General features: G+C 33.0%; 1 protein-coding gene across 5 annotated transcripts in view; it reads right to left on the reverse strand.

The window, feature by feature from the left end:
* Positions 1-805: 805 nt before the first annotated feature.
* Positions 806-16,587, reverse strand: part of LOC148610852 (endophilin-B1-like) — a 28,801-nt gene continuing 13,019 nt past the window's right edge. Inside the window, exons 6-11 of one of the 5 annotated variants that reach the window (XM_088590655.1) lie at positions 15,474-15,491; positions 12,575-12,601; positions 11,274-11,363; positions 10,953-11,053; positions 8,064-8,262; positions 806-2,789 (exon numbers count right to left, since the gene is read on the reverse strand). In XM_088590655.1, the coding sequence (XP_088446781.1) occupies positions 2,682-2,789; positions 8,064-8,262; positions 10,953-11,053; positions 11,274-11,363; positions 12,575-12,601; positions 15,474-15,491 (543 nt within the window). In that variant the 3' untranslated portion in view covers positions 806-2,681. Of the gene's footprint in view, positions 2,790-8,063; positions 8,263-10,697; positions 10,748-10,952; positions 11,054-11,273; positions 11,364-12,574; positions 12,602-15,473; positions 15,492-16,587 lie in introns of all 5 variants that reach the window. The other 4 variants (XM_088590659.1, XM_088590656.1, XM_088590657.1 and 1 more) reach the window with 4 other exon arrangements.

Below are 16,587 nucleotides of genomic sequence, written 5' to 3' on the forward strand. Positions count from 1 at the left end.
TCTTATGAACAACTCAGTAGGTGTTTCTAGAAAAGCAGAAGACACTTACCCTACCGGTGCACCTGATCCATGCTCCCAGTTTTTAGTAGAGTTCCAGTTGCTCATTTAATTTTATTACTTTGTAGGCATTATTTTGGTTACTGAGTACTTTATGTTCTTTGTTGCGCGTGTCTGTTTTCAATGTCTGGTCTTTGAACCTGGATTACTTTTTTTATTCTGCTAGAATCTTGGTTCCTTTGATTAGTCTTTGAACATGCAATTTATGTGAGTATGTTTTAAGAGAAAGTAACATAGCAGTTGTAGTGTACATTTGTTGAACATTAAATTACATATTGTATAAGCATCATGAGGATACCCAAAACAATTCCCTACCTGAAGGTAAGATTCTAGCGTGTCACTCATAGCCTGGACTCAGGTATGCACAAACCTTCCTATGATATGCCATTAAAATATATGAAACCATATAGGAATGTTGTACTTCAGATATGTGAATGATAAACAGAGGGATCTAGATAGGGTCATTCCTATAAACCCCCCTTTTTTCATTTTCGAGGTACTGTCACGAAATATTTCACAACAATATCCACCCTTGTTAAATGTGATGCCAACTGCTTCCAACCCCTAAACATAGACTAACCCTTGGGTAAAGTGTCAACAGCTTCCAAACCCTCAACATAGACTAACCCTAGGGTAATGTGTCAACAGCTTCCAACCACTAAACATAGACGAACCCTAAGGTAATGTGTCAACAGAAGTCCAACTGTATTAGGTCATCCTTTATATAGATTGAACAATTCAAACCAAATGGCATAAATATATCATTTATTCACAATCTTCCAATGTAAGAACACCACATTTTAACATGAAGATTCATTTTAACAACTTATTAATATAAAGTGTCACCAGCTATACACTATAGGACCATTCTGGATGTCATCTTTTGTGGAGAATCAGTGCCATTATACAGACAGCAGCATCAAAAGAGGTGGCACTGCTGAGGATTCTATCATTTGTTTCATCACTGAACAGTCAGCTTAATCCAGTACATGTATGTTGATTTAGAAAAGAACAAAAAAACAAATTAACCAATTGATTATGCAACATACAATATGCACCCAAAAAGCTGACAAATAAATGAATTCAAACATTTTAAACATAAATACTAAGTGTGTTTAATGCTGAGTGAATATGGCTTCCTTTTGAGTTTATTATGGTACACATTTCACAATCAAAGCATAAAAACAAATAAACAAATAAATGTTTAAAAGACATAACCCTATATAACAACCACTAACATACATTCTCTCACAATAAAAATATTAAAATATATCCTCCACCAATAGGTAGGCATGAAGTGTTCATTTCAGATTTAAGATTGCTATAGATGCTGTCATAAATAGGTAAACATGAAGTATTCATCTCAGACTTAATTAACAATAGTGAAAGGTGATAATCAGAAAGAAAGAGTTGTAGATTTGAACATTTTACTTCAATTTTGACATGATTTGTTAAAGATGTACAAACATCTGAATTACTGCTTAAAGTTATCTATTTAACTGAATTTGGCAAGCATGAAATAGTGGTAACTATAAGGTAAAACACATAAAAAATAAATACATATAACAATCTTGTACTTACTACTAGTAACCTGTGCACTTCATGTAAATTAAACCCAGGACCAATCAGGAAAACCTGGGTTAATGTAATTATGACATAATGTGACAAATATATACTATATGATGAAAAGCTTGGATAAACAATGTGTATGTTGCAGCATAATGCCTTGCAGTCAATGTCACCTTATAAGCATAAGCTATCCCCATTTCTCCAAAATTGATACAGACATGTATATAAGATGTAAAAATAAGTTTCTTAGCATCTAAAACATTTTACCAGTCTCTGACTGAATGTCTTTCATTCCATCAATAAAATAAAACAAAACAATTCAGCACAAAAAGGAATCGTTCATAACACAGATTCATACTGAGATATATTCAGTCAGACACAAATTATGTTTAAACAACCTTAGCACTTTTCTCCTTAAAATTCAGGTGGATTCCAACTCTCATACCAGAACAATTTAATTTCAGACATGATACCATATTTCTGTTTAAAACATTTTGTTCGCTGTCCTATTCACATTTTTTCCACTGTAGTAACACAGCACTAATATTTAGAACTTAATCATTATTATTTTTATCTGACTATACGAAGCATACATCATATGTTTTGTTTTTCCACATCAAATCATAAATCAGATTAGTTGTGAGAATTGATGCAAAAACATCAGGATAGTTGGGAGATTTGTATAGCAACATCAGATGTGTTGGAATTTTTGTACAACAGGGAGTACAGATACATCAGATTAATTGAGAGAATTTTGTACAGAAACATCAGCTTAGCATTTTTTCTTACATATTTATATATGGCACTATGAACTTGGAACATGAAAATATATGTAGAAATAAAGTCAAAACCAGTTAGTCTATACCGTGTTGTAACATCATCACTTTATATCGCAAGTCATAATCTCAATGGACATAAATAAAAACAGAAAAAGAAAAAAAATAACATAAAAATTGCATCTGTATAAAATGTATAAGCCCAATTGGAAGAGGACAATGTGTCCTTTAAACAGGGGCCATTCAGAGTACCAGATTATAAACAATAACATGATCAAATCATTCTAAAATTTCTAAATAAGTATTAGGAACTTTTCCCTTTTGTGTGCCCCTTTCTGCCATCAACCAATCAGGATCCAGTCCTGGTACTTTGTACACTGTTATTAGCTGAAAAAGACAAATACACTACTAATATTAAAACATTCACAACCTTTTCAAAGTTAAATACATATTTCTCTTGTTTCTATCTAAACATTTTTGATTTACTTCTCATAAGGATAAAGCTTAAGATAACTCTGTTTAAATAACCTAAAACAGTAAATATCTATCTACCTATGAGGATCATTACATAATATCTATAAAATTATATATTTCATAGTGCATTTCCACCAAAACTCTATGTACATCACAGTTGTGTTTAATGTAAGGGAATGATGTGAGAATAGATACGTGTATTTCTACTAAAACTCTCTGAACACCACAGTCATGTGTTAATGTTTAGGGAATGATGTGAGAATAGATATGTGTATTTCTACTAAAACTTTCTGTACACCACAAAAAACAAAAACAATTTTAACTCAAGAAGACTTTGGTAGGACTTATCATAAGGATCATTTCAGCAATTGGAAGTTTCTATCTATCATAGTTTTCAAGATATTGGCTGAAAGAGTAATCAAGGGAACCAAGGTTATAGCAGTAATCAAAAGAATGTAATCCAGGGACAAAGACCAGACATGGAAAACAGACATACACAACAAAGAACATAAAGTAACTAAAATCATACATACAAAGTAACAAGAATGCTACGCGTAGCCGTATGTCCTCTGCCACTGTAGAAAAAGTTGAATTACAAATGTTTGACACTTGTATAAATAGCAGATTCAAAACGTATGTGCTTTCATAAGTCCATGTGGCGATTCAAGGTTAATGTACCTTAATGAATCAAATTAAGTTAGGTTAAGAATTGAAGGACTCCCATAACTCCCATAAATATTGTCGAATCAAAATAGCAGTTGAGTATGATGAACTACATATGGTGACAAACAATCCTACAAAATTTGGTCAAATTCCGTTCAGTGGTTTCAAAGGAGTTGCATTCACAAGGTGTTCCTATGCGAATAATGTGAAAAATGAACAAAGTCCCAAAACTCCCATAAAAATTGCAGATTCAAAATAGCGGTTGTGTATGGTGAACTACATACGGTGACAAACAATCCTACAAAATTTGGTCAAATTCCGTTCAGCTGTTTCTGAGGAGTTGTGTCCACAAGCTTCAGATGGATGGACGGACGGATGGACACCAGCATTTTTTTTTACAACAAAAGCAAATGAGCAACTCGGACTCCACTAAAAACTGGGAGCAAGGACCAGGTGCACTGGTAGGGTAAGCGTCCTCTGCTTTTCTTGAAAACTGTAAAAAAAAAAAAAGCCCCCGTTACTTTCCCCTTTCATGGATAATAACTCTTACAAGGAGTCATCTAACAACTTCTATGCCTGAAGACTTTCGTAGTTCTAATAACAAGGATCATTTAAGCAACTGAAAGAGTTTGGCTAAACCTAAACGTTTTGGAGATACATATGCGAAAATCTACTGCCTGACCCTTATGTTCTATATTTAGTAATGGTGGCCATGTTTTTCGATGGATAAAAAATCCCCACATCAGTTCTATGCGGGATACCAAAAGGAACATTCATACCATGATTGATTTAAATTGGTTCAGTAGTGTCAGAGGAGAAAATGTTTGACAGAAATAACATTAAAAATAGCAAAATAAACGTCAGAAATAGGAAATAACTCCAACATGGCTTAAAAGATTAAAATTCAGATTTGATCACATATAGATCTTATAATGCTGAACACTTTAACCCATGTCAGAATTTGGCTAAACCTTTCGGTTTTGGAGATATATGTGAAAAACTATTGTCTAACCCCTATGTTCTAGTTTTAGTAACAGCAGCCATGTTTTTTGATGAATAAAAAATTCTCACATCAGGTCTATGCAGGATAACTCAAAGAAAATTCATACCAAGACTGGTTCCAATTGGTGAAGCCATGTCAGATAAAAAGAGTTTTAAAAGTTTATTGACGACAACAACGGACACCAAGTGATGGCAATAGCTCACATGGCCTTCAGCCAGGTGAGCTAAAAAAAAGAGAATATCCCCTACTTAAATTGGACTTAAATGTAAAATGCTTGTTGGATTATCTCCTTTCAGCATCTTCAACGAGTTATTATATTTCCAACCTTCCCAATTCCCTGGAGTGGTTTTGGAGTAGTCCTTATAAGGTTTTAACATGTAAAACCCTTCATTTGGATTATCTTCCCTTGGAATCCTTAGACAGTAATTATATTTTCTCATGCATATCTACATATGATACACAACCTTCCTATAAAATTTCATCAAAATCCCTTCAGCAGTTAAGGAGGAGCTTACAAGAAATGTGGACAAACAGATGGTCAAACAGACAGGATGATTCCTATATAGCCCCAAACTTTATTTCAGGGTTGTAAAAATCATGTTACAATTTGTATGTAACTGTGGCCAAAATCTATAAATATTGGCACGCTAACAGCCCACAATTAACTAGATTTCTTATTGTACACAACTGGTTAATAAAGGTGTCATAGCATAGTTTTTTTTTCATATTGGTCCTGTATAATGTCCTAAGACAAGTTGTTTTGGGCCTCAGATAGCTGTATTGGGCTGAGACATTGCCTCAACCCAATAAGACTGTGGACATAATATAGGACTAATATGAAAAACCCAATCTATAACCCTATAGTATAATATGTGGTATTCACCAATATAAATGCAATAATTCTATAATTGTAAGCTAATATTTGGTTGCTTTCTGTAGTAAATATAGTGGAATTATAACATTTTATTGTGACATCACAAAATCAACAGTTATGTAACTATAGGGATGTTACAACTTGGAGTATAAATAGTTAATTTTTGAAGCTTTTAAGCTTTTTTTCAAAATTATGATGCATAAAGACAAAAGCAGTGTACAGACATAAGTAGAACCAATGAAAATACTAAACAGAAACTAACTAGAAATACTTTCAGCCACCCCAAAAAGAGAATACCCACCACTTTAAATGTACTTAAATGTAAGGTCTCACTAACCACTTCTAATGTTTCCATTACTTTACATGTTAAACAAGTAATTTTCAATGTTTCACTGTGAATTCTCAGGACAAATGACACCTTAAAGTTACATACCATTGCAAAGCTTGGAAAATAAGGCTTCCAAAATCATTACACCAATGGTACAATGTCCATAGAAATTCTTCACAAAATTTACTTGAATAAAAAATACTGAAAATCAACATTTTTACCTTTTCTGCTATCTGACAGCATGGAGGCAAATTACTCACACATGTAAACAATATTCTTACACTTTTGTAGTAAATTACATAAATGATTTTAAAGTACACATTCTCAGCTTTATTTTGACTACTTTTAATCAGAATACACACAAATAATGCACTTACAATGCATAGGTCTAGGTTCAGTGGGTTTTTGGTACTACATATGGGGGTTGGTCATTTGACCCGGAAGTGGTTTGACTTTTGAAAATTACTTTTTTAACATGTAAAGTAATGGAAACATTAGAAGTGGTTAGTGCAACCTATGCCCTTAATATGGGTTATCATATTTTAATTATGAAGACAGAAATTATGTACCTTCACACACATCTACAATGATGCCAAACCTTACCATAAAATAACATCAAAATCCCTAGTGCGGTTAAGGAGGAGTTGCAGTTACCAGGTTTTAAAATGTAAAACTTTGTATTTAGGTTATCTCCCTTTAGAGTCTTCCAACTAATTATTCTCCTTCATGGACATCTACATATCATACAAAACCTGCCTATTAAATGTCATTAAAACTTCTATAGTTGTTAAGAAGAAGTAGGGCTTACAAGGTTGCTCATTTACTTTTGTTACTTTGTATGTATGATTTTAGTTACTTTATGTTCTTTGTTGTGTATGTCTGTTTTCCATGTCTGGTCTTTGTCCCTGGATTACATTCTTTTGATTACCGCTATAACCTTGGTTCCCTTGATTACTCTTTAACATTTGAAGCCCTTCATTTGTATTATCTCATTTTGGAGTCCTCAGACAGTAATTAGATTCCATCATGCACATCTACTTTTGATGCCCAATCTTTCCACAAAATTTCATCAAAACAACTTGAGTGGTTTAGGAGGAGTAGTGCTTTCAACATATCTACATATGATACCCAACCTACCTTATCAAAGTCCCTTGAGCGGTTTAGGAGGAGTTGTGTTTAAAAGAAATGTTGACAGACAAATGAACAGACGGACAGATGACTGACAGACAGACAGGATGATTCCTATATACCCCCCAAACTTTGTTTGTGGGGAATATAATAATTCTCAGAGTCATCTGTATAATGATTTCATATCATGGAATTGCAGAGGTACTGTCTCTGTACAACTTATAAAAATAAGCGAAATAACAAAACAAAGACAGGAACTACACAAGACTTGGAAGGAAATGAATAACAGAGCCTTTTACCACTAGTCTGATCTTGTAACACCCAGTAAGTAAAACAATCAGATGTACATTTAAAAATTCAGCAAAATTATATAGGTTGTAAAACATGCATAAAACTAAAAACAAAACTAACAGCATAATATATGGGTTGGTGATACTAGAAAATACAAGAAGTCACTTTGAATTGTTTAATGTCAGGCTACAAACAAAATTTCTTGACTTAGTATTTTGATTTAACTCCATAGATTAGAGGTCTATAGAGTACTACAGACACAAGACAAACTATGCCAAAGTTGACCATGAAACAATGTAAATTATCTATACAGAGATACTGGAGTAGACAGTAAGACCATTTAAGTTATCTAGTCAACCACATAAAGATAAATTATCTCCCCTTTCAAGTATTGGACAACAAACATTTTATTTTCTTATAATTTATTTCAAAATGTAGTGAGAAAGCTCCTTAAAATTAACTCCTATCAAATTTTGATCAACATTTTTTAGTCATTTGTAAATTTTTTGTTAATCAACAGAGTTTGGATACTTTCATTTTAACTGATTCAAACTTCATTGGTTATCCATGGTTTCAAAATTTTAGAAACATTACACCTCATAATTTTATAGTATCAAAATCACAGTAATAAGATAAACTTACATTACCAACAAACAGATGGATACAGACAAACAGACATTCTACATATTTTCATTAAATTTCTAAATGGTCAGAAACATAAATGATTGCTCATTTCATGGTTGTCCAAAAAGATATATTTCAAATAACAATAATTTTACAGACAGACAGACAGGTTTAATTAAGTGAGAACACGAAAAGATCTATGATTAAATAATACATGTTAAATGTGCTATGGGCATAATGGCGGAACAAAGTGCAGGTACATGTATTAATGCTAACCTCATCTGCTAAGAGGGATAACTCTGAATTGTCTGCAGCATCATAATCATATAAAACTCGAGCTTGTTTTTTCTCTGTACTAGGTGTAGCAGCTGTTATATGAATCATTGGGGGTGCACTGGGCTGAGCGGGGAGAGTAGAATTAGGGATACCTGATCCTATGGAATTGGAAGAACTGTTCCCACTACCAACAGAGTAACTGAAAAACAGTAGAAAAAAATACTCCACTCAAGCAAGCTACATGCATGGCTAAGATCATTATTGTCTCCCCTCTTCATAGCTTAAAGTAACTTTTAAATCTTATCACAATACACCTTCATGTATTTTTTAGTTGATGTTATATCTAGATCTTAGGCCAGTTGTTTCCTTAAACTGCGTAAAAAATTAAAATGCACAATCAATCTATATAATACATGTTACAGTTAGCTCTGTTCATTCAAACATTAAAAAGTTCTTAAGCCTTGCCAAAGAAAACCTGAAGACCAAGGTCTATTTATCTGCATATAAATAAGCCTAAGTATCAAAATGGAAGCACAATGTGAATACATCAAAATCCAAGCATACGGCAAAAAAAGGAAATATTGACAATTGGGACAAACATGAAGGACTGACTGGCAGTAGACTTTAACACCACTTAAGATCCATACATTGGGACATACATGAGGAACTGACTGACAGTACAGACTTTAACACCACTTAATTCCATACATTGGGACATACATGAGGAACTGACTGACAGTACAGACTTTAACACCACTTAAGATCCATACATTGGGACATACATGAAGAACTGACTGACAGTACAGACTTTAACGCCAGCAAAGATCCATACATTGGGACATACATGAAGGACTGACTGACAGTATAGACTTCAGAGACTCAACATTTATTTTAACACCAGCTGAGTTCCACACATTGGGACATACATGAAGGATTGACTGACTATATAGACTTCTGAGACTCAACATTTATTTTAACACCAGCTGAGTTCCACACATTGGGACATACATGAAGGATTGACTGACTATATAGACTTCTGAGACTCAACATTTATTTTAACACCAGCTGAGTTCCACACATTGGGACATACATGAAGGATTAACTGACTATATAGACTTCTGAGACTCAACATTTATTTTAACACCAGCTGAGTTCCACACATTGGGACATACATGAAGGACTGACTGACAGTATAGACTTCAGAGACTCAACATTTATTTTAACACCAGCTGAGTTCCACACATTGGGACATACATGAAGGATTGACTGACTATATAGACTTCTGAGACTCAACATTTATTTTAACACCAGCTGAGTTCCACACATTGGAACATACATGAAGGATTAACTGACTATATAGACTTCTGAGACTCAACATTTATTTTAACACCAGCTGAGATCCACACATTGTGACATACATGAAGGACTGACTGACTGTATAGATTTTAGAGCAACATTATAATAACCTATAAAGAATTGACTGATGGTATAGACTTGTATAGAGATACGCAACATTATAATAACATCACTTGATTATCACACACTGGGACATGCATGAGGAACTGACTGATGGTACAGACATCAGAGATGCAACATTATAATAACATCACTTGTTTATCACCTACTTGGACATGCATAAGGAACTGACTGATGGTAGACTTCGGAGACTCAACATTATAATAACATCACTTGATTATCATATATAGGGACATATATGAAGGATTGTCTGACAGTATAGACTTCAGACTCAACATTTACTATAACAACAGCAGAGATCCACTCATTGGGACATATATGAAGGACTGACTGTATAGTAAATAAATTTCCCTAGTTTCCCTCGAAGATGACCCTGAATGAACATACTTTAGAATTTTAATGTAAAAAACATAGATCACCAAAACTTGATTTTGAGATGATTAAGACTTATTAAAGCCAATATTTCACTACATTTTATATACATTCTGAAGGGAATTTTCAATACTTCGCAAACTTCTACAAAACTGGTAGATAAAATTTCTTACAATTTAATATAATGAACATTGAATTTCAAAAAAATTTCTTGCCATATTGAAAAAACAAAAATTCCCTATATATTTTAATAGAACATTTTTCCAACAATCATCTCCCCTTGAAAGAGGCTTTTTTCGATGATGTAAAAAATCATTTGAAATTACTTAAATTATTTTTTGAAATCATTTAGAACACTATTAGTTAATAGAAAAAAATATAAGTACAATTTTGTAAGATGTCAGAAAAAAATGATTAGTGTAAGATGTATGATCTACCTGAATTCAACAAAACCAAAGTTTTTACTGACTGTTTCCAGATATAACAACTCAATAACTGACCCACCTTTTCAGAAAATGGAAAACTTACCAATTAAACTTATAAATATAATAAATAATTATCCTCCTTCAGAACTTTGCTCTCAAGGAAATGAAGCTGAAGCAACAGAAGCCCAACCCATTGTACTAAACAACCAGTCACCAAGTTTACCTAGGAGCGCAAACATTGATCAAAGCTCTGAAACAATAACAGGTGTTAATTTTCATGTCCATTAATCTAATTTTATTTGTGGAGCTTACAAATGTCCTCAAACTATCTGAAGAGGGGAGATAACTCTGAATATCTTACATTCTGACAACAAAGCATCAAAAGCTTTCTCAAAATCCCCTGGAGCAGTCCTGTAATATTACCACAATAATAGATAATTACTCTTCATAATCATGTTCAGTTTAATAGACATATACATCAGTTTACACTGGATGAAAAATGAAACATTGTAAAGAAATAACAATAAAATACCGAACACCAAATATGCACAATAAACTAACAATAAACAGCAAATAACATAGAAAAGACAGAAGATTAAATACTGTGTATACTAACCTCCCTAACTGGCGTTGTAAATCTGTCATGTATTGTTGACATTGTGCATGGTAAGTCATCTGGGCTTCAATAAAATCATTCAAACATCTCAAGTGGTGTGCCTGAAATGAAAGTCTAAATTTTTCTACTACAATACTGGCATGACCTTAGAATGTAACATCATTATGCATATCTTGAGTTAAATGAAGAACACATATTTTAAGATATGGAAGGTGGAAAGACATATAGCTTTACAGTCTCAATAGAACATCAGATGATGTATGTACTTAATGCTGAAACCATGAAAAAAACTTCAACAATTTTGATATGATAAAAACTTACATGGGCACTATTAACTCCCTCGAGTAAAAGTTTAGTGATCTCAGCCTGTCTATCAAACTCTGTCTGAGCTATCCGTAGGTCTGCCTCAGCCTGCAATATAAAATGATTCAATGATATATCATCAACTACATCCTAAGTCATATGTCAGGAAAATGATGATCATTGTGTAATATTAGGATAAACAACTTCAGTGTCAAGGGAAACTCTAATAATCATTTCATGTTTACAACTTATTTGACACATTAACAAAATTAGAAAAATATTGTCACTAAAATTAAGTGTATTAATTTTAATCCAGAAGAAAATTAAATAATTGATTATTTAGAAAAAAATGTTTTCTATATGTCAGGGACAGTTATATACCATACCAGCATACTGATCGAAAAAAATTCATTCATATTGTCATTTCAGATCAGTTTTCATTTCAAAATGCAGAATGCAGCATGATAAGACCACAACATAATGAATATTGTCCACTTGGAGCAAGTGTGAACACTATTAATTTTTGCTACACTTGAAAATAGGGACATACAGTTAATTATGGACATTTTGTAATTCAAATAAAGTTGAAAGAAGTTTTGCTTTAAGAGTGTTCATCAACATGATCAAACAATGTAGCCTTTGATCCATATGACTTTAAGACCATATGAGATATCTATAATTTGATAGCCAAAGCAGGCAGGAATTTGCATTAGGAATCTTTAAAGTTCATCTTTTGGGATGTTGCATTCCTTGCCCCTTACAACTAAAACAATTGTAAGAGATATCTGAAATCTGATTGAAAAACACAGAATCATTAAATATAAATATGATATATACCTTCTAAATAATGTTAAAATAAACACTTATTTTAACCCTTAAATTTGTCCTTTTTCAGAATATTAAGGACACTGACCTAACCTTAAATTTGTCCTTTTTCAGAACAATAGGGATGATAGACCTTATTTCATAATGGCAAGCTGTCTCTAGCACCAAATAACAATACATCCAAATGACGTTCAGTTAATTACAGCTAAAGTTACATGGATTGCATGGAAAGAACAAAAATTAACAAGGACAACAGCATCATAACACAATATCAGTCAAATGAAAATGAAGTAAGATTTGAAAGCTCCATCACCTACAAGGCATAAAAAGCAAGCTCTAAAATAAATCACTGATCTACCAACAGTAAAGCCTTCACAAAGAAAAATATACACCACATCATACACATATATGAAGGTTTACCAAACAAAACCTAAATTTTGAAGGTGGAGATAGGATTGTTATTGCTATAACTGATCAATAAGCTTTGAACATACATCAATGACCTCGCTATTAGAGGGTGACTGTAATGAAGATAAAGAATAATAATTAACAAAAGGTTACACACAGTGTCATGCTAAAGTTACACCCATTTGTTTATACTCAACCAAGAAAATTTTAATAAACTTATAATTGTCATCAAATTATTTCATCCAGGAGGTTAAGGAAATAAATTTCTACTTAAAACATGTTAAATGCATTTAAGTCTGTTTCCCATCAAACAACAAGTTTGTGCAAAACAGACCTGAAAATAAACTAAAAATACTGTGAGTAAGACCACTGGTTTCAAATGGACTTAAATGAAAAATATTTGTTGGATTATCTCATTTTGGTGTCATCCAACAGTATTTATATTCCTTCATGCCCATCTACATATGATACTAAACCTTCCTATAAAATTTTAGACGGACGGACAGACAGACAGATAGACAGACGGATGGAGGGACGGAGTGACAGACAGAGGGATTCCTATATACATTTTTGTACTCCCCTAAACTTAGTTTGCCAGGGGGTATAACTATAGGATCTAACAGAGTCTGAATTAATTTCTCACTTTGAGACTTTGAAATCATAAGGTTATGTAAACAAAAGGTTTAGAGAGTTCCTTATACTTACATCATTTATGTCATTCAATGAACCACCTAAGCCAAATAAAGACAGAGATATAGGCCAAAATGTGTTTCCTCATAAGGTTTCAATGGTAACTAGAGTGGCCACAGCCACCCCCTGAGCCATACAAAATGTGGATAGTTGTAGGTCATTAAGCTAATCAAGTTCAAAAAAAAAAGAAAAAAAAAGCTTATCAAGTTTAAAAAAATTGGCACCGGTGGTTTCAGAGAAGTTGGATATTTAAAAATTTGCCAATTATCATTACAAATGTCCCGTCTATTATTTCTGCTATGTTAGGTCACCATTGGCTAAGTAGTAGCCAAAGATGTATACGTCAAAATGTGTTTCAATGGCAAATTAGGGTTATGTTGCTACAAGATTGAAGTCATCACTACAGAAGTTTTATGGTCGTCATCATGAACTCGTGGATCGTTGTGATGTATCCATCAGCATCATGAAAACTGATTTATTCAACGGGTCATAGTTTACCTTTCCTCGTTTGTCTACCCTAGACTTGACTTTTTATGAGCAACTCAGCAGGTGTTTCTAGAAAAGCAGAGGACGCTTACCCTACCGGTGCACCTGGTCCATGCTCCCAGTTTTTAGTGGAGTCTGAGTTGCTCATTTACTTTTGTTACTTTGTATGTGTGATTTTAGTTACTTTATGTTCTTTGTTGTGTGTGTCTGTTTTCCATGTCTGGTCTTTGTCCCTGGATTATATTCTTTTGATTACCACTATAACCTTGGTTCCCTTGATTACTCTTCGAGTGACCACAGCCATCTGGTAAGCCATCTAACCCACAATGGGTGTCCAGGTGAGCTAAAAATCAATACCATAAAAAGAGAGGATGGAAGCTTACATTGTACATGTAGTACATGTAGTATAAGAACTAAAAAATTGGATTATGCTGAAAATCAAATTTGATCTGTATTTCATAATACATAGAATAAAATCTGTTAATCAGTTCCCATTTTATCAACTGGAAACAACAAGTTTAAAACAGTATTATTAGAAAACTATAGATGAGATCGTGTTGAAAATCAACCTTGATTTGTATTAATAATACTTAACAATTAAGCAAAGTTTGAATAAAATCTCTTGATTGGTTCTAAAGTTCTTATCTGGAATCATTGACAAACTGACAGGCAGAGGGCCAAACAAACACCTGCCAATCAAAGTGCTGTTAGCACTGGAGGTTTCTGATTCTTGTGGAAATTGTAGCATGAACAAAATTTCAAAGAATACATGATGTAAATAAAAACTGTGATCATACTTTGCATATTTCCTATTATTTAGAACTTTTTTTTAATACACATAAACAGAATGTCACTCAATACTACAGATTTCTGAAGTATCAACTGTAATCAATAGTTAAAGAGAATCCAACTTCACACATATTTACAAATTTCACCTTTTTTTCCAAATTTTTAAACATATCCAAAAGTTTGTTTGTATCTTCATTCAATAACTAAATTAACAGTTATTTATTCTACAATGTAATTAAACTTAAATAAAACCAAATTCAGCTGAGCAAATAGTTATCTTGAAGAACATAAGATTTAAAAAAAATTAAGACACTTTTTATCAACTTGAATTTTCCTGCCAATTTTACTTAGTTAAAATCAATGCTATTCACTTCCTGTTTATTAATTGGTAAATAATAATGATAGAATGGAGATTTTTACTGATTAATGTGTTAAATGGAACATGCTGAACACATTTAGTACATCTTGAAGCATTACTAAATATTTTTCAAGGCCAAAAAGGAGTCCCTAAATCTTCAACTGGTTTGGGGACTAGATCTTAATTTTATTTGCAGAAATAATAGAGAATATTTTTGAGCTGAATGGTTGCCAGAAACATATTTACTGGATATAAAAGAATGACATTAAAGGAATTCAGTTTGGACTACATATTTGTGTAGAGTTACGAAATAGTAGGGAAGTTCCAGTGATGAACCGGCAACATCCTGAAGGATCAAATACCCAAAAACAGAGGGTATCCAAAGATATGTCACCAATATCCAAAGATACATCACCACTATATGCGAAGGGGTTACAGAAGAGAAAACAAACAGCTTATTATGTAAAGGCTGTGTACCATAATACAAAATCCATCAGAACAGTTGAGACAAGACAAATGGACCAGAGAACAATGTGATTGCAGTATAGGGATCACATTATAGGTAGAACTCTGACAGTCTTAACATTTCAAAGATCTATAAAACATGCTGTAGCTCCCTCTCATCCTATAAATTACTAATATATATACAACATTCAGCTTACTCTAGCAACAGCATCATCCTTGCCAATATTGAAATAAAATAAATACATAATTATATATATATAAACATAAACAGTTCTTCAAAAATATGTATTGGCTGATAAAATATACATGTTACTACATGTAGTTAGCTGGTTGCCCTAAATAAATGTATAATCTATTAACTGATAGTTCAAATCATTTTAAAATCAAACAAAGTCCTTAATTGATAACATCAGTTCTGAACAGTAATTAAACCATGGCTAACCTAAGAGAATGACAATTTTGATACAGGATCGTGAAGAGATGTTTTGTACATCTTACAAATCTCCATTGTAAACAATGCTTAAAGTCACATTGGAGAATTTCACTTCTGAAATTTGGGAAAGTTGGGCGTATATTTCTTGATGGGAATGAGGCAAAATTCTAAACCAAATTAAAGGTTGGAAAAATGATGGACACAGGTTACTGTATACATTGATCAATTAAATGTCAGAATATACTGGTCATGGGATCATTTACAGCTTTAAGCCTATAAATAAACCCTTTCAAGTCATAAGTTTTTTTCTCTGAAATGTTTACAAGCCATGACATGTTTCTATAACAACAGAGACTGTATCCTAACCAGTACTTAACAGGACATGACATGTTTCTATAACAGCAGAAGCTACTTCTGGATACTACAGAAACTGTGAAGTCAGCCTCATATCTTGACCTACACTTCGGAATCAATGGTAAAGGAAAACTATTGACCAAACTTTACGACAAACGCGATGACTTTCCATTCAGAATTGTCAACTTTCCTTTCATCTGTGGCAACATCTCTTCAGCTCCTGCGTATGGAGTGTTCATATCACAGCTTACGTGTTATGCCAGCGCATGCCAAAACTGCGCAGACTTTTTGTATCGTGTTAGAATTCTAACAAATAGGCTTCTGGAACAGGGTTATGTTGCTACAAGATTGAAGTCATCACTACAGAAGTTTTATGGTCGTCATCATGAACTCATGGATCGTTACAGTGTATTCATCTCTGCCATGAAAACTGATTTGTTCCTTCCCTCTTTCGTCTAACATGGACTTGAATTTTTTATAAGCAAATTGGTGGGTGTTTCTAGAAAAGCAGAGGATGCTTAACC

This window comes from Perna viridis, chromosome 7 (assembly GCF_037379345.1).
Source record: "Perna viridis isolate PV_CMFRI_1.1 ecotype Kerala chromosome 7, ASM3737934v1, whole genome shotgun sequence".
Lineage (NCBI taxonomy): Eukaryota > Metazoa > Mollusca > Bivalvia > Mytilida > Mytilidae > Perna > Perna viridis.